Source organism: Nasonia vitripennis, chromosome 2, assembly GCF_009193385.2.
Source record: "Nasonia vitripennis strain AsymCx chromosome 2, Nvit_psr_1.1, whole genome shotgun sequence".
Taxonomy (NCBI): Eukaryota; Metazoa; Arthropoda; class Insecta; order Hymenoptera; family Pteromalidae; genus Nasonia; species Nasonia vitripennis.
In genome coordinates this window covers 30,732,888-30,749,551 of record NC_045758.1, presented here as the reverse complement: position 1 = coordinate 30,749,551, position 16,664 = coordinate 30,732,888, and the positions used below count along the sequence as shown (strand labels likewise).

The 16,664-nt window shown below is 39.0% G+C and overlaps 3 protein-coding genes and 1 long non-coding RNA gene across 15 annotated transcripts in view; 1 reads left to right on the top strand and 3 right to left on the bottom strand.

The window, feature by feature from the left end:
• Positions 1 to 239: 239 nt before the first annotated feature.
• LOC100122518 (NAD-dependent protein deacetylase sirtuin-1) lies at positions 240 to 7,838 on the bottom strand. The gene is made up of 9 exons (XM_001606076.6): positions 7,448 to 7,838; positions 6,623 to 6,755; positions 6,304 to 6,538; positions 5,810 to 6,233; positions 5,570 to 5,728; positions 5,208 to 5,484; positions 4,029 to 5,122; positions 3,755 to 3,945; positions 240 to 3,672 (listed from the first exon to the last, which is right to left on the bottom strand). Exons 1-8 carry the CDS (start codon positions 7,596 to 7,598, stop codon positions 3,803 to 3,805), a joined length of 2,616 nt encoding a protein of 871 aa, XP_001606126.1. The 5' UTR covers positions 7,599 to 7,838; the 3' UTR covers positions 240 to 3,672; positions 3,755 to 3,802.
• Positions 7,712 to 10,758, top strand: LOC100122507 (40S ribosomal protein S24). 2 transcript variants are annotated; one of them, XM_003425817.5, is made up of 5 exons: positions 7,712 to 8,115; positions 8,461 to 8,614; positions 8,987 to 9,049; positions 9,125 to 9,448; positions 10,663 to 10,758. In XM_003425817.5, exons 2-5 carry the CDS (start codon positions 8,612 to 8,614, stop codon positions 10,663 to 10,665), a joined length of 393 nt encoding a protein of 130 aa, XP_003425865.1. In that variant the 5' UTR covers positions 7,712 to 8,115; positions 8,461 to 8,611; the 3' UTR covers positions 10,666 to 10,758. The 2 variants fall into 2 exon arrangements, with proteins under 2 accessions (XP_003425865.1, XP_001607153.2); XM_001607103.6 differs by lacking the exon at positions 7,712 to 8,115 and having other exon boundaries at positions 8,257 to 8,614; positions 10,068 to 10,758.
• On the bottom strand, positions 10,412 to 11,609 carry LOC116738517. Its single transcript, XR_004344640.1, has 2 exons — positions 11,454 to 11,609; positions 10,412 to 11,314 (listed from the first exon to the last, which is right to left on the bottom strand). It is a non-coding gene; the product is annotated as an uncharacterized LOC116738517 (long non-coding RNA).
• A 272-nt stretch (positions 11,610 to 11,881) lies between these two features.
• The window catches only part of LOC100679561, a 38,847-nt gene continuing 34,064 nt past the window's right edge, over positions 11,882 to 16,664 (bottom strand). For 3 of the 11 annotated variants that reach the window (XM_016981961.3, XM_031925004.1, XM_016981962.3), the window contains 2 exons: positions 12,515 to 12,754; positions 11,882 to 12,456 (listed from right to left, as the gene is read on the bottom strand). In XM_016981961.3, coding sequence (XP_016837450.2) covers positions 12,047 to 12,456; positions 12,515 to 12,754 — 650 coding nt within the window. In that variant the 3' untranslated portion in view covers positions 11,882 to 12,046. Of the gene's footprint in view, positions 12,457 to 12,514; positions 12,755 to 12,858; positions 13,726 to 13,797; positions 14,075 to 14,763; positions 15,141 to 15,170; positions 15,363 to 15,391; positions 15,725 to 15,851; positions 16,406 to 16,664 lie in introns of those variants that run through there. The other 8 variants (XM_016981964.3, XM_016981966.3, XM_032597364.1 and 5 more) reach the window with 8 other exon arrangements.

Below are 16,664 nucleotides of genomic sequence, written 5' to 3'. Positions count from 1 at the left end.
AGATGATCTTATCTTTTTCGCGTTCGCGTAACCACGTCGCGGGAAAATTTCAAAGTTGAGTAAATCTTTGAGATCTATTTGTAAATCAAAAACTAAATGTGTTGGGTTTCTAAATCGGCGCATAAGTTGCGAAATGAAAGTTTACTACACTATATATATGTATATATATATATATATATATATATATATATATATATATATATATAGCTTGAGAGAAAATAAATTCGAAGGCGCTTCAGTTGTTTGTAATTAGAGACATTTTCTTTATTGCTTTTTTGAAAGTTTACAGATTTCAGAATGCCGTACTTATGTCAATGTGAAATTTTTACGAAATCACAGCGGGTTTTCTTTATCTTGCAATTGCTCGTCGTCCGAAAGGGAAGACAGATAGCAATTAAAGACACCACGCGTCGTATCAGTCGTTAGTTTATCAAAGATTATTACAGCAGCTCATTATAAGACGCTTTTTTTCATCGTTAATGTGTTTTCTTTCATTAAATTTTAATATGAGAGAACTCCTTAACTATACTGTGATATCGACTACTTATAACGAGCTACAATTTTTTCATCTTAATTTTTCCTCTTCAGCAAAAGTTGTCATCACAATTGCGCGCACGCTTTTATAGGGGGAAAGCGCAATCGCAAGGTAACTTTTCGATTAAAATATTTCAACTATATATATATATATACATATAAATCTGCTCTTGTTAAAATATCCAAAATTACTCGTTGAACCGAAGTTTCATTTTCTCGATGCTGAGCGCATGGAGAATATGCATCAAAGACCAGTTGTGATTCTGCAAGGTATTGGTCTCGGAGGATTTATGAGTATAACCTTAAGTTTAGAAATAATAAGAAAAGACGCTTTCTATTATAGAAAAATGTTTAATTTACATAGTATATGCTTATACGTTAGTAATACCAAAGAAACAGAATATTCTTACAACATGGATAATAAAGAAAACATTTTCATAACATTCATTACATTAAATAACAAATTATAAAAAATTCAGAGGATCTGCACCTAACTGCAGCTCGGCGGCCTGATTGTGAAAACTCAACGTTATGCAAGCAGTGAATGGGGTGTAAATAAAGATGAAATATATAGGTGATGGAGATGACTTTTCACGCTCAGGTCGCTCAGCCGGAGTTTTATATTTCGCTATACAAATATATAATTAATTATTATGTGTACATAAGTAAAAATAATAAATATTTACACGACGACGTAACTATACAAAAGAATGAAAAAAAAGGAAAAAGAAAAATCAGTACTGTCGAAAAAAGTTGGTATGATTGTCGATTTTTAGAAGGTGTTAGACAAACGCCTCTCTCGGACTCGCAGATATTTTCTCTCTCTCTCTCTCTCTCTCTCTCTCTCTCTCTCTCTCTCTCTCTCTCTCTCTCTCTCTCTCGGTCGTATACAGGTGCACATTCACACGCGATCCCATCGGTTATAACAAGTCAAAAAACAGAGGACGCAATGCAGCGAATGAATATTAATATCATAGCAGTGGTGAATACGTCGACGATATTGCGTCAAAGTGTAAAAACGAGACAGAGATAGAGAGAGAGAGAGAGAGAGAGAGAGAGAGAGAGAGAAAGAGAGAGAGAGTGAACCAACTTTCGCTTGTGAGCTTATCGATTTTAATAAATAAAAAGTATGCGTAGAGAAAATAGCTTTAAAAAAGTGTATACATTTGATAATGATGTGATGATAAATAAAGCCATTTATACAAAGCAGAATCTTTCGTCTAGTCATATAAAATGCTATATATATATACTCAGCGCGAGGAACCAAAACTGTAAGACTTCATACTAAGTTACTTGGTAATCATAAACCTTACGATCCTCGCTAGACCTATGATATTAATTTGTATTTTTAATATCATGCTGTGGCGAAAGATTTGCGATTTTTGTTTTAAAAACATTCTTACGTCGAGCGACAGCGACTCTTACATCGAGTCGCCGAAATTTCATTACACTTTTACTTCAATATACTAAACCTATTATACATGTTATTTGTTTATTTATATATTTATAAATTTATGCTTTGCTAATATACTTGCACACAACCTCTTTGTTCCTTAGAAAGTACAAGCTACAGCAACAATTTCGACAAAACCGCAAGAACGTCTACAAAAGGATGCTTGACAATCAAACACGATGATATAGAGCAAAACGTGTCGGCGAACATTTGTCAGAGATTGTTGCGCTTACTTTTCTTTTTTGTTACGCTGCCTACTCTACAATTTCTTTCTTTCATATAAAAATAACGCGCAATGCGAAGCTATCCAACATTGCTTTGTACATTCGCCCGTGCTCCAATGAAAACTGAAAGTTCAACTTATCGAACCATTATAACAACAAAATAAATATAAATAACTTGATGATATGCGAAAAATGACTCGAATCACTGCACTGGAGCGCAATAAAGACTCTTATTGCTTTTTGTTAATTTTCCATTTGCGGTAAAAAAATAAATATAAAGAAATGTACATATACAATGGATTCATTCAATTCGATGGTGGCTCAAATAAGTATTAAACTATCCGCTACATACACTTCCTCTGCGAATGATGGCAGAGAAGTTGCATGTCTGGGAGTGTTAAAAAACTAGCATTCAGGGAGCAAACTAATGCAGACCACTCCGAGTTTACTTTGATAATCTCGAGTACTGTTTTACAGATTCGAATCAATCGCTGAGATTATCACTGCAACGCCCGTTCAATTAGTCTTAACACTGTCTGAAAACTAATATTTTATACATTTCTGTACCCTACTGGAAATAATCTCGAATTAATGTCCTTTATTTAGATAAGGACTCTACCGTCAGAAAAATCCGAGCAAAGGAACATTCTGACTAAACTCACGCGCGCACTTCTCTAACTGTTAAAATTAATGCACTTTTCATACATTTCATACAGATAAAAAGTATAGTTACATCTGCTTAAAGATAGAATCAGACGATCTTAATTTTATACGCATCTGGACGTAAATAAGTTGATTACGGAAATGGGTTGATGTATGCACTTTTGTATATACAATGGTTAATTTAATCAAAAGAACGGTGTGAAGAGTGCCTATAATGTATACGAATTATGTACGAATTCAATTAATTGAATGCTCAACTTGCGGCTCTATATTTACAAGGCATTCACAGATAAATAAGCAACGATCAACGTGAATCTGAAAGAGTAGAGATCAGATTGCATTCCTGCGTCTTTTATAAAGTATACTCTTGAACGACTTTGATCGATGCGGATGCAGCATTCAAGGGCTCGTGAGAGCTCCTTAAACTATCACAACTAACACCCTAAATTTTGCTTTGTGAATCAAATAATTTAACTTTTCAGAACGATTTTGTTCTATAGCTTCGAAAGAGATACTTTATCCATTAAGAAAATCTACCTAAGCTTTTCTTGCTTCTAATAGTTGATTTCTCGAATAAGTTTTATCATCTACTTTTCAACAATAAAAGATTTTTTTAAATGCACCGCACTTTGAGTTATGACTCAACAGTCGCGTACATAATCACCTAACAACGGTTCTTCCGGAGCGGACGAAATTCTTACGAATTTCATTGTTTTGCACTGCGACTGAAAATATGCTTATCCCTTTGGCCTCAGTCTTTTCCATACTAGCATCAGCATGCTTCTCCTAGACCATTTTCTACAGACAAACAGGAAAATCAGACTTTAGTTATTGTTTTGAACATATTGCGCAGTTGTTCAATTAGCAATCATTCAATTACCTTTGTATCTCTTCCTAATTACTCCTGTTCAAGTATATCTTGCTCTTGTCAGTGATCACTAAGTTGGCTTGCAGTTAATGCTGATCTTAATCCACCAATTTGAAGCACTCCCTCGTTCCACGGAAAATTCGTGTAAACTTCTGCACCCGGGAAAATGTATTTTCCTGGCTTCATTTGATAGTAAGTATTTTCTGTAAGTCACAATGTTGTTTGATTAAATGCATTATTCTTTTATCAAATTATAATTTTAGCAAGCTACAAAATTAATTCTCACCTGGCAGTCGAGAAGCAAGACTTTCTCTGTCAATGGGTTGCCAAGACGAATGGTCCAGTTTATCAAATCTTTTACTTTCGTCGTTGCTATCTATATCATGTTTGCCTTTTTGACAATCAGAGCTACTACAACTGTCTCCCAAAGCGGAATCCATGACCGAATCTATCGAAGCATGTCGTGGTTTCAGCTCCAATTTGTCCGAAGTCTTAGAGGCATCCAAATTTCCTTCTGAGGCCGAGTCATCTCTCAAACAGTCGATTCTCGGAACGACATGGCAATCTTCAGAAATATAAATTTCTTCTGTTGCTCTTGAAGATTCATACGACGTTGTTGGACTTTCGCCCGAACTTAATGTTATGCTTTTTCGAGGAGAACCTAGAGACTTTGGACTGTTTGTATAACTTAAACTGGTTAAATGTCTGTCGTGAGTTTCCTCAATAAAGGTTAAGTTTTTGACGGTATGTTCTGTGTATTCTGAGTGGAATGATAAACTCCTTACGTTTACGCATTCGCTTTCCGTAATTTTACTATCCTCTGTGTATTCACTAGACTCGTCATTACTCCTTTTGCTTTCCTCTTTATTCCATGGCCTGTCATCGAGTGGCTTTTTGTCCTCTTGCTCATCATTGACTTTTTGACTTTCAGAGCTCCCAGTTTTTTCGGATACACTTTCGTTGTCGCTTTCGCAACTTGGGTTCTTTAACATATCTTCGTCAGTATGGTTCTTTTTCTCATAGTACTCTTCAAGACTTGAGTAGAATTTCGAGCATGTCATTGAAGAGATAGGTTCATCATTAAGTAACTCCTTTAAATCAGTATCACTTTTTATTTTTTTCCATGGTCGGTCGTCTAACGTAGCGCTTTCATCCTGCTCATCTTGCTCAAATACTCGTAGCGTTCTTTTGGACGTAGTGGACTGTACTAAGAAATTATCTTGATCCACCTGTGCACTATCTTGTGAAAAATGTTGGTTTGTTAAAGTATCTTGACTTTGGTCCCATGCATCACTTAATGGGAATTCAGGCGGTAGAAGTTTTTGAGCCTCTTGTAGCACGGTGTCCCGCCAGCATACTTCTTTGAAACTGCCATCCAACCTAAAAAACAGTTCGGAAATTGAAGTGTTAATTCCTGTGAACTTGAGTATAACGAAAAAAAAATTTTTAGTAAATGTTTACTTACATATGACAAAGTTGATTAATCACAACGTCACCGTCTCCTAAAAGTTCAACGTCGAACTCCAAATGTTGTAACGATTCTCGGTTGATTAAAATTTGTGGAACGTGTGAAGGAATTGACGAAGGGATCAATGCTACAGGTCGAACTTTCAGTGAAGAACCAATAACAATCAAAAGATCGCAAACATCTTTATCACTAGCCATTGCATCATGGAAAGCATCTGGAAGGCCTTCCCCAAAGAATACTATATCAGGTTTCATAACTCCTTGTGCCACGATATCTGAAAGGAATTATCAGTTTTTTATAATATGCGTCATTTACTTAAGTTAATTCCTTCAAAGTTGTTGTTATGAAGCGTTAAATACCTCTATAGTTGTCGCTGGAAGTTGGATCTGTTATGGATGGTAACGACTGCTCCTGACACTTTGGACACATGGGAATCGTTTGAGCGAATATTTCTGCCTTCACATCATCGGATTTAACTTGGTATTTACACTTAGTGCAAGATGCCGTCGCAAATGAACCTAAAACGTCGAAAACGGTGAGTATTTATATGCTAGAAAAATAAAATACTCCCTCAAATAATATTATTAGTTCAAACTTACCATGACACTCTATCAAATTGTTGATTCCTGCCACTCTCTCTAAGGTGTCGATGTTTTGTGAGTAATTTCTCAAAAGCTTCTTCTGCTTTTCCAACATTTTTATGAATTGATGACAAGGACTGGGCTTGAACTGTCCAGGGTAAATTTCCCGCGCAAATTTGAAGAACGGTCTTGGATCTTGAGAGAAATAATTGATGTCAAACATAGCTTGTGGATCCGGTAAGTCAGGGAAATCCTGAGCTAATCTGGAGTAAATGCCATCTCTGCTTCTGAAGTCGGGAATACCACAGCTGACACTCACGCCAGCTCCGGTGAGAACAATGATGTTTTTGCTGTTCTTGATCAACTCCACCACATCTGACATTGTATTTACATGAGTGAGTTTTTGCCTCTTTGGTGGCTCCGACATCATGTTGATAACAATCTGCAAAGATTCAAACATTCAGAACTTCTGCTCAGCTAAAAAAAATCGAACCAGCGAATGATCTACAAACCTGCCACAGAATGACATCGTCCACTCGTTCAGGGATCTCGGATGGATCAGAAAACAGAACTTTGAGCACATCTCTGGGGTTGGTACCCTTCTGGATCTGCTTCTCAACCCAGGTAGAGGCATTTCTCCACTCCATAGCGCCTTCACCGTCATCGGACAATATTGAAATTCCAGTAATGTCAGAGAGATTAGAAACTGTCGAAGAGACTTCATCCTTCTCATCTGCGGTGTCAAGTCTGCAATAACCGTAGTTGGTCCGTTTATCACATCTTCCTTATCACCACTCTAATTTTCAGATAGTTAACAAAAAACCAACTTACGGAAATCCAGTATCGTCGCTCATGGAATCGGTTCGGGTCGGCGTAGTCGACGAGTTGGTACCGTCGGACGACGTGGATGCCGACTTAACCCCATCGCTCAGCTCGGCGAGGCCATCGTTGTCGTTCGGGACAGCTGCAAAAATTTTCCACTGTGAGTAAAAAATTCCCCGCTCCGAAATGATCGTGATCATCGGACGTGTCGTAAACACGGCATGGCGGAGTCATCTCATCAGGCTCTATACCCCCGAGTAAAAAATTTTCCATCGCTTGAAAAACGTAATAGAAATTCGGAGCAGCAAATAAATACTCCAAAATCGAATTCGGAGCAGACAGCTGAGCGCCGCTCGCGCGCGCGCATCCCAACAAAACAAGCCTGACATTTTTGTTTTCGATCGCGCAGTGCATAGCTAGTGCATATAGGTACGCGCAATCCGTCCCGTGTGCCATCTGTGAGCCGTAGCGGCGGCGGCGGCGGCGGCGGCCATCCTTTGCGCCTCCTACTGTCAATGGGCGCTTTCCCGTTATATTCCCGCCCGAAAAATTGGCTCGTCCGTTCTGCCCCTCCAGCTGGCGAAGAAGCGCGTAATTGCCCGAATTTCGTCGCCGCGAAAATTTTCCACTCCGTTCCAGCTGAAAAAGTCGACAGACAGGCTGGACGAATCCATCCTCGAAATCCCGCAAAGTCCGGACGATCTTCCGCGAGTGTCATGGCGGCGATGCTCCTCTAGGCGCAAACGGCCAAGACGCAGTAGCCGAGCCCGGACGCCCCCTTGGAGCGGCCATGTTGGCTGCGTCGCGGCTCAGCCATATTTCGCGTATATTTACCTTTGGCCTCGGGGCTGGACGGCCTGAAGCTGCTGGGCCCAGCTCCGGGCTCGAGCGGCTCCTCGTCGTCGCGCTCGAGCCTCCGCCGTTTGGCTGGGCTGACAGGGGCCGAGGCTGGGGGCAGCTTGGCGGCGCCCAAAGACGACGCCATTTTCCTTCCTTGGACGACACACACCAACGGGCCGCAGCGCTGCTATAGCTGTTTGCTTGGTCTGCTGACTCGCTGCTCCGTGCTTCTGCTGCCGCTGCAGAGCTGCGCTGCTGCTGCACTCGTCCGTCGAGCCGAGTCGGGTCGCGGCGCGAGCGAGATTTTAGCTCGCGGGTCGGCCGTCCAGGTGGCGCCGATCGCGGAGTCTATCCTATTATATAGCAGCATTTCGTAGATTCAGAAGTTATATACTGTTGTCGAGCGAGCGCGAGCGAGCGGCGGCAATGGAGATCGGGACGATTCTCCCACGCGTGGACTGGTTGTCTGACGGTCAGCCTGGATTGAGGTTATATGCCGGGCTGGAGTGTGGGCGAGTCGGCTGACGGTCAGTGCAGCCCACGCAAGGAGGGTTTAATCCCTCCCACTCGTCGTGTCTCTGGCCAATGGGACGAGAGGGGACGCCAATAAAAATTTTTTAGGCAAAATGCAATTTATTTGTACATGCCCCAAGATTTGCACGGTGAACAATCAATTATAAAAAAACATTAGCATCCGAAAGTCGCAATCATAAAAATTAAGTTCATAATCTTAATTTCAAATGATAAGTAGTTGAAAGGCGTTTTAATGTAAGATTGTTGTTTTTTAAAAAATTAAATGAAATTCATACCCCAGCTTTATACCGACTGATTCGGCAATTCGGTTTTGTTTTTCCCCATCTCGTTTGCTCCAATTTTACATATTGGAAATCTGACCATTTTTTTGCTATTTTTTACCTGTTAGCCACATAATTATTTCAACGTTATAATTTATTAACAGATTATAAAATTTATTGCATCGTAAATAGCATTACAATAAATCAATTTAGTTACGATACGGTGAATAAAAAAATTCAAAAGAGCCCGCGAGAAAGTGGCGCTGTGGTCTCGAAACTGTTGAGTTCCGGCCATCTGCGCGCACACACCATGCCGTTTGCTTCCTGCTAAAGTCTTTTTCGGGGTACACGATCAGACAGCAAGATGGTATGTAATCGCAATCCGTTAAATAATCATGAATCGCAGCGAGAACGGAGCCGCACTTGTCGCCAAAATGATCCTTAAAGCCAGATTTTGCAAGTTTAAATAATATATTTCCCTCTGGCTCGGTACTTTTGTGAAAAAACAACGATTATAATGAGTGACTTCGATGGTGAACCCAAGTGTGCAACTTGCAGAAAAATGTAGTTTATTGTTTAACAGTGGCTGTAAATCAGCGTGAAATCGAAGGTCACTCGTTTTTGCGATCTTTGCAAGTGACGTCTCGACTGCGAATTCAAAAAATCGTGGTTACTAACGATATAACCTAAACAATGTATGCACATAACCTACAACTTTTTGTTATGAATTTTATTGTAGACGGAAGCCACCATCCGCACTCGCAAATTTATGACCAACAGATTGTTGTGTCGAAAACAGATGGTAAGTTTTTACATTTTTTCGTTTATTTTCCGTCGAAAGCGCCGTTTTTTACAATAGTTATGTGTTGTTTTGCAGGTCGTCGATGTCCTCCACCCAGGCAAGCCATCTGTGAGGAAAACAGAAATTCGTGAGAAGCTCGCGAAAATGTACAAAGTAACCCCGGACGTCGTCTTCGTCTTTGGTTTCCAAACGAATTTCGGTGGTGGCAAGTCAACTGGCTTTGCTCTTGTGTACGATACCTTGGATTTCGCCAAGAAATTCGAACCCAAGCACAGGTTACAGCGACATGGACTGTACGAGAGACAGAAGCAGACCAGGAAGCAGAGGAAGGAAAGGAAGAACAGGATGAAGAAAGTTAGGGGAACAAAGAAGAGCAAAGTAGGAGCAGCAGCTAAAAAGGTAAATATTGTTGCATTACTGATAGTCATTTCTGAAAAATCAAATTGGAATAATCTATGTTGTTGTTTTAAAAATTTTTAATTTCAACTATCTTATTCCAATAATGGTGTTTTCGTTTCATTATTTACTATAATTGGTTATTGGTGGTGGTTATTGAAATATTTATCAAAATTATCATTTGGCTTTTTGGCAACAGTATACGCATGATTAATAAATCAAACTATTCTATATTCTTTCAATTCAAAATTCTAATTGGCTTAACGAAATGGGTGTACATATCTAAAATTAATTTACAAAACATTTTTAATGTGCATGGGCAAATATCTAAGTGGTTTATGTATTTTTGAAACTATTTTGAGATATATAATTTTGAAGTAACTCATCAAAGTTTATTCTTGACTTTTTTTAATGATGTAATAAGTGTCACTTAAGTATGGTAAATTAATCACAGTTTTGTTTATCTCTTATTATTAAGTTGTGCTTTTGCAAATTTAAAATATTTATGTTATGAAAAACACTTTTCTAAATGTTGAACATTTTTATTAACTGAACTAGTAGAGATCTGCCCATATTATTTTGCATGCTTGCAAGGTATTATGCTTCTATGTCAATATTCTAGGGGAGGAAGTAGACACATACTATCAACCTTTATTCTTCAACTTTCAACAATGGATGGTCACACATCTGTACTTGTATATTCTCGTCGTCAGCATGTCTTTTATACGTGGCTTAGCTGCAACTTTAGTCGAATAATCTTTTAATTCATTAGAATAGTTTCTTAAATTTTTCTTTATTGGAAGATATTTTTTTTTAAATTCATGATCTCAGTTTTCTTTAAAATTAAACACTTTGTAATTATAATTTGGTGATGGGATTATTTTATAATTGGTGAACAAGAGCTTTATTTATGCTTGCTAATTCAATATATCATTGTCATTCATATGCTAAATCTTTGCATTTATGTTTTTTTTTTTTTTTTTTATTGTAAACATTTTCATCATGGCTTTATATAATTTATGTGCTCCAATCGTACATATTTCATTTCATCATTTTCAAAGGTAACTTTTACTCTAAGCATGTTTTAATCAATGTATCATTACATTTCTTCATGTTATATATTTTTTACATACTCATGGTTGCGGTTATTTGTTTTCAAAATTTTTTATCATCCATGACATTTTTGAAATTTGGCAAAACACCTTTTTTTATTCCAGTAAACCATCTCAATTTCCATCATGAAGGCTGCGATTTGTACGGCGTAAATCTTTATTATAAATCCTAAGAATAAATCGGAATCTTTGTGACCAAAAGCAAGATCTACTTATTTGAAACCTTAATCCCCATTTTTGTAAGATGCATTATTTTTATTATTTTATATTCGTGTAATTTAATATTTTCTTACTTATCAAATACAACCAGATTTATTAATTATTACAAAGATTTAATAATATCAATAAAAAATTGTTTAAAAAGTTTCTTCATGCATATTTTTTAAAAGTATTAGATGCGATCTACTTTACCGGCAATCAATATTTTTCTACCAAACCTCATGTAACAGTTAATTTTGCTCCGAAAAAAATTAAATCTTAGATTGATAGATAAATTCATTCAAACATTGGTAATCGTAAATAATTAATAACTTAGTCCTTAACACTTTTTAAAGTTTATAATATTATCTTAACGTATAAAGTTGTAATTTATGTCAAGAAAACAACGTAAAGATGTATTAAAAATTTAATTTACATCATTTTATTTTGCTCGATAAAAAAGAATACCTGATGCCTTGCTGTTCAAGGTGTAAAAATGATTTTTCTTCCCTCTTCATTGATCATTGGCGACATAGATGGCGACATAGACGACTTCGCACTGTAAATACCGAATCATTAGACGAAATATAATAAACATGTAAAAAATTCGTTTTTTAACACTGTTAAATTGCAAAAGAATCATTAAAAAGATTACGCGAAAAATAGAAACTATCCTGCTCCGAAATATATTTATCTACCGCCAATTCAGTAACTCTGCCATGTTTAGCTCGACCTGCAGGTCCTATACGATAATCCACTTCGATTATTTAACTGCCGCTAACGACACGCGAATGAGCGAAACTCGCGTGCAGTATCAATGGACGATAAGTTCCCGTTGCGCCCTGGAGATACGAGTATATAGCATAGAAATACTATTCTCTGGTTTCTCGCGTGCCATGTATAAATAATTGGCACCGTAAGCCAGGCTAATTTTAAATGGCTGAAGAGAGAATGATCGAAATACACCCACATGCAAAAACAAGCGTGATTTCGAAGTTAGGATAAGATCTTGCGCAAGATTTGTTTTCAGTATGTGCATCAAAACGAATCTAAAATAAATGCTCCAGTGTTGTCAAAAGATAGGTACCAGAATCGAAGGAGTTGAAGGAATTAAAAGATAATGAGGTTTCGTGAACACCGAATTTGTAAATGAATTTATTAATTACAATAACATTATTTAGGTTTAACAAACATTCGCAAAAATTTCATCATCTTCATTTCTCCCACTTTTCTCAAATCTTGGCTCGCCTCCACTTTTCCCTCGTACAACCTTCTTCGTTCTATCGAAAGCTCAAGCAGTCGGTCTCAGAATTTCCACGCTCAAATCTTGCACAGGCATAACTACCACAGAATTTTCACTCGATTCTTTCTTCTCTGCACTGGCCGTCTTCTTCTTACTCATCATCGTCGTTTCCGGCAACGCGGAAGTAGTTCTAGGTGTCGTCATTTCCGGTATCGTGCTCCGGAAAATCGTTCCAGTTGTAAAACTGGATGGTTCGGTAGGTTTGGGCTTTACTTGATCTTTTGGACCGAGTTTGATGACATCTTCCACGGAACTCGATGAGTATTCGTTCCAGTTGGCCCATTCTTCAATAGGTTTGTTGGTATAGAAGGGCGGTTCAGTGGTTGGGGCTTTGCGTATTACGTACCAATTGCTGACGCGGAATCCCCAGTCCCGGTCAGGGTCGAATTTCACGTTTGCTACAGCGGAATTAAACAATTAAAATATGATGCTTCGAAAATGATTGTTCGTACTTACATAAGTCTAGAAAGAAGTTTCCAGGCTGAATCACCAGTCGATCCGATGGTGATTCACTGGCCTGATAAAGTTTCAGATTTGGACTGGAATTCAAATCAAACGGATTCGGTAGTTCGACTTGCTTAGATGTGTCTTTATTTCCAAATCCCAGCTTGTTCTTCATGTTTTTAAACCAGTCGCGAATTCCTTCTCCAAACTGAGCGTCTCGACGCTCGGGATCCAATTGAAATCCAACATTGCCTGCAATGATGAAACATTTAAAGAACAGTTAGATCGGGAATTCCCACTTCGTTTCATTATTTCACCGATACTTCGATCCTAGTATATTTTATGGATTTTTTAACCTGAATTGGGTATGCCAGGAATAAGTGCACAATCGCGCGAAACAATAGAGAACGCGAGGAGTAGAAGCGACGCTCGAAACATCGTGGAACCGACTACTTTGCTTGTTAGATGTCATGTTACTTTTATCAGATCACGACGGATGTGTACGATGTCGTTAAACAAGCTCCACATGAAATGGGAATTCGGTTGGGTAACAATGCGAATATTGTTATAAGATGACTGCGTCGTTCCTTGTTATTTGCTCAAAACTGAAACGTAGAAAAAATGATCCGATCGAATTCGGATGAATCGGATTAGGTCTTTCTAGTTGGTAACGAATTGTGGGGAAAGTAACATTTCAGCGTCAGAAGAGAAACATTAGATATCCCATATCTTCCATTATCGTAACGAACGTAATGCTTGAGTATTATTCGAGTAAATGAAAGCTTTGATAATTTACTTTCAACAAAGGAAATACATTCAGCAGTCAATTCAATACATAAACCACGTATGTGGAATATGTAATGTGTCTTCAATAAAACGTCCCGTGCATAACATAACAATAATGCTGCCACTATGAAAAATCAATACTTTTTGTACCGCCACGTAATATACTCACGAGCCACGTCAGACTTCACCAGAGTCAACTAGTTGACGATATCAGATCGAAACCACGGGGGGCAGAGTGCTAACCCTCGTCGAAGATTAGAAAAGTAATATAGCAACGTCGAGAGATTAGAACCTAACGCTTCGTTGTGTTTCCCTTCTGGAGTATTAACGTTCGAACTATCTTCATATGAAAATTATCTGAAGCCTTCCAGAATACAATCGATAAACGTTCAGAAACATTAATATTCCATTGATTTTTGCTATCCACTTCTGACGTCCAAACTAAAACATTCTAAATATTCAAGTATTCGCGCGAAACATCCCATCACTGATGAAGCATGACTAATTACCACTTGGGTTTCCAACTCGTTCGAAATTCGTGGGTAACTTTAAAACTCGTCGATTCGAAGAACAAACGCAATTTCCAGAAACTAAAGCTCCACACCCTTCGTATTACATCCCTGAAGTGAAAAACCCACGAGGCATTAGATTGTACCTACCTACACGCGGCGTCGAAGCAGTATCGATCAGAACCTCCGCGTTCCCTCCGCACTTGGCGTTATCGTGACATAAGAAATTTATAATGATTTTATCCTACTATGCACGACTACGCATGTGAATAGAGCAAAAGGACGGGCATGTTCGTGATTGTGTAATTGCGAATTTTCCCCACCAAGAGAGAGAGAGAGAGAGAGAGAGAGAGAGAGAGAGAGAGAGAGCAATCAATTCATTATATTGCGGAACGATATGAATATACACATCCAGTATATCGGAGTAGAAATGCTGATGGAAAAGTTTTTGCACCGCACACCGCGTCTATAATATAATACTTCGTTGGATTTCTCTCGATGTAATATTTTATTTATCTTGTAGGTTTGAGTTCGGAAAGTTTTTGTTGTACCACGGCTGTAGGAATCGATGTTGTATGTAGTCTTCGAGTCGATGATCATGTGAAAATATTGTTTGAAAGTGTGACTATGAAAAGCTTCGAGTCTTCATTAGATAATTGGTGATAACGCGTTTCCAGGGTAAACGTACGAGATTGCCCAGTCCACTTTCGACGATGTTTTATTCCGTTTTGCTCGCCTAAGCATTTATTGTGGTAGCCTTGGAATTGATAAAAGCGGATGCAAATTCGGTGAACTTCCCCATCTCAAGGGTTAAACGTTTTCACGATAAGTAACGTCATAGTCGCGTTGGATGTTTTCAACGCGGAGTTGAAGATACTTGTGATGGCGGATGGAAAGTGTGGATTCGTACAAAAAAGATGGACTTGTAATTAAATATGATTTATGTGTGAAAGAACGACGTCGTACCATTTAAAGCGATGTATACAGTACGGCAGAAGATTTGTATTTAGAATACTTCGGCGTTCACGTCTCCGATTCTAAATTTAGAGATGAACTTCAGAATGCTCTGGATTTATCCAGTTTTCCGATTCGAATTCCAAATCATCGGAAATAATTAGCTCCAGAATCGCAACCAAAATGAGCCTCCAATATTCACATCTCCAATTAAGATCTTATTTACTAACCGTATTCCACTACGTCAGAACTCCCAAATCACCTCCAACAATTGAACAAAGCTCAACTATAAATGTACCGCATAAAAGGAACACGTTCCAAGTCAAAACCCAGAAGTATCTACCCGAGCCAAAAACATCGCGCTGCGCATCTCGATTGCTCGATCCATCCACCAATTCCCGCAATTCTCTCAATTATACCAGAACATTCCCTTTATCACCAGAGATGGGCTGATAATGTTGCCGTGAAAAATATTCCTCTCCACATCCGATGGATCACAATATGCGTTCTGCATGTTCGGCCAGCCGTTCCAACATCTATAAATAGCCACTTTCTTGTTACTCGCAAGGAGAGTACAAATACACACGAGGAGTGAGCGACGGAGCAGAGTATATAGATGGAAAGAAGCAAAAGAGAGAACCTGCAGACGGTGGACGATTCGAGCAGTGCCTCGAAGAATCGATTGCTCGCGGATGGCTCTGCTCCTCTGTTATAAGCTAGAGAGAGAGAGAGAGAGAGAGAGACCCTCGTCGTGGTATTTTCCTCCCGGTACGTCTCTCGATCAATGCCACACACCGAGTCCTATATACTTGGTAAATGAAATGAGGCTCTATAGCTTCGCTTCTGTACAGGGGGGGAGAGGATAATAGCTTATATAGGAGGGAATCGCCACGACACGAAATATTTCGCGCTATGCGGTAGGTATAGCCGCTTTTTTTCTAGCCTTATAGAACACCACGCCGCTTGGAGAAAGAACTCTCTGACGCTATATACGTACGCCGAAGCGAGACGAAATGGACTCGTCCGACCTCTGACTCGACTCGCTCTCTCTCTCTCTCTCTCTCTCTCTCTCTCTCTCTCTTCCACGTTTATATTCCTACGGCTTCTCTACTAGCTGTGGCTGGCTAACTGCAGTCGTCGTTTATGCTGTGTTCACGTTTTCCTGTCCTCTGATAATATTTTATTGACTTCGTCGAGCTGGAGTTTTAACTGGAAGGAGATGCTTCGATGTGTTGGCTGCGTTACTTTGCTTCGGAAATTGTTTAATATCGTTGTGTCAGCTGCGGAATGCTTCCTTTCGAGTATTTAACTAACGGGATTTAATTCCGAAGCCTTGGGATAACCAGATTTTCGTTCGTCTTCATCCCCGTCTTTTCCATCGACTATCTTTAATATTCCTATGCGTGATCTTCGAATTCGCAGATTTCCCCCATCGAGGAATGCCATCGGTCAATAGGCAATATTGCTTCTGTCATATCAGATATTCCGATGCATCAGTATTAACATTGATTCCCGATCGATCAGCTTTTTTTTGTTTAGCTGCAAAAAGACTCGTTAATAATAAAAGCTTGGACTCGCCCATTCTCGTCCCTTCCAGACTTGCCTCGGCCGACGCACTATCTCCGTTGTTCTCTCCCAGCCAGTTCCAGGGGCGTACCTATGTGCTATTTCGATCCCACAATATTCCTTTGCCCCACAAAGTTTGTTATCGTTCTTTCTACGCGATTCGAAAGAATTTAGCTCTTGTCAGCTGAATGAAAATAGTCCACGGACTGGATCACTATCGTATTCATCACGAAGATGATATAATTACAGGATGGGTACACCCACCAACTCTCTATCTTGCGGTTATTCGATCGATGGAGTTAATTGTGGTGAGTTTATAATGGCTCTGAATTGACGGCGACGACGCC

What these genes read in the sequence shown, in the direction of transcription:
- LOC100122507 (XM_001607103.6), top strand. An exon ending in TGTTGTGTCGAAAACAGATG is followed by an intron (nt 9,050 to 9,124) that starts GTAAGTTTTTAC and finishes GTTGTTTTGCAG; the next exon opens with GTCGTCGATGTCCTCCACCC.
- LOC100122518 (XM_001606076.6), bottom strand. Translation starts at nt 7,598, where the DNA reads ATGGCGTCGTCTTTGGGCGCCGCCAAGCTGCCCCCAGCCTCGGCCCCT. An exon ending in GTCCAGCCCCGAGGCCAAAG is followed by an intron (nt 6,756 to 7,447) that starts GTAAATATACGC and finishes AAATTTTTGCAG; the next exon opens with CTGTCCCGAACGACAACGAT. An exon ending in ATTAATCAACTTTGTCATAT is followed by an intron (nt 5,123 to 5,207) that starts GTAAGTAAACAT and finishes ACTGTTTTTTAG; the next exon opens with GTTGGATGGCAGTTTCAAAG.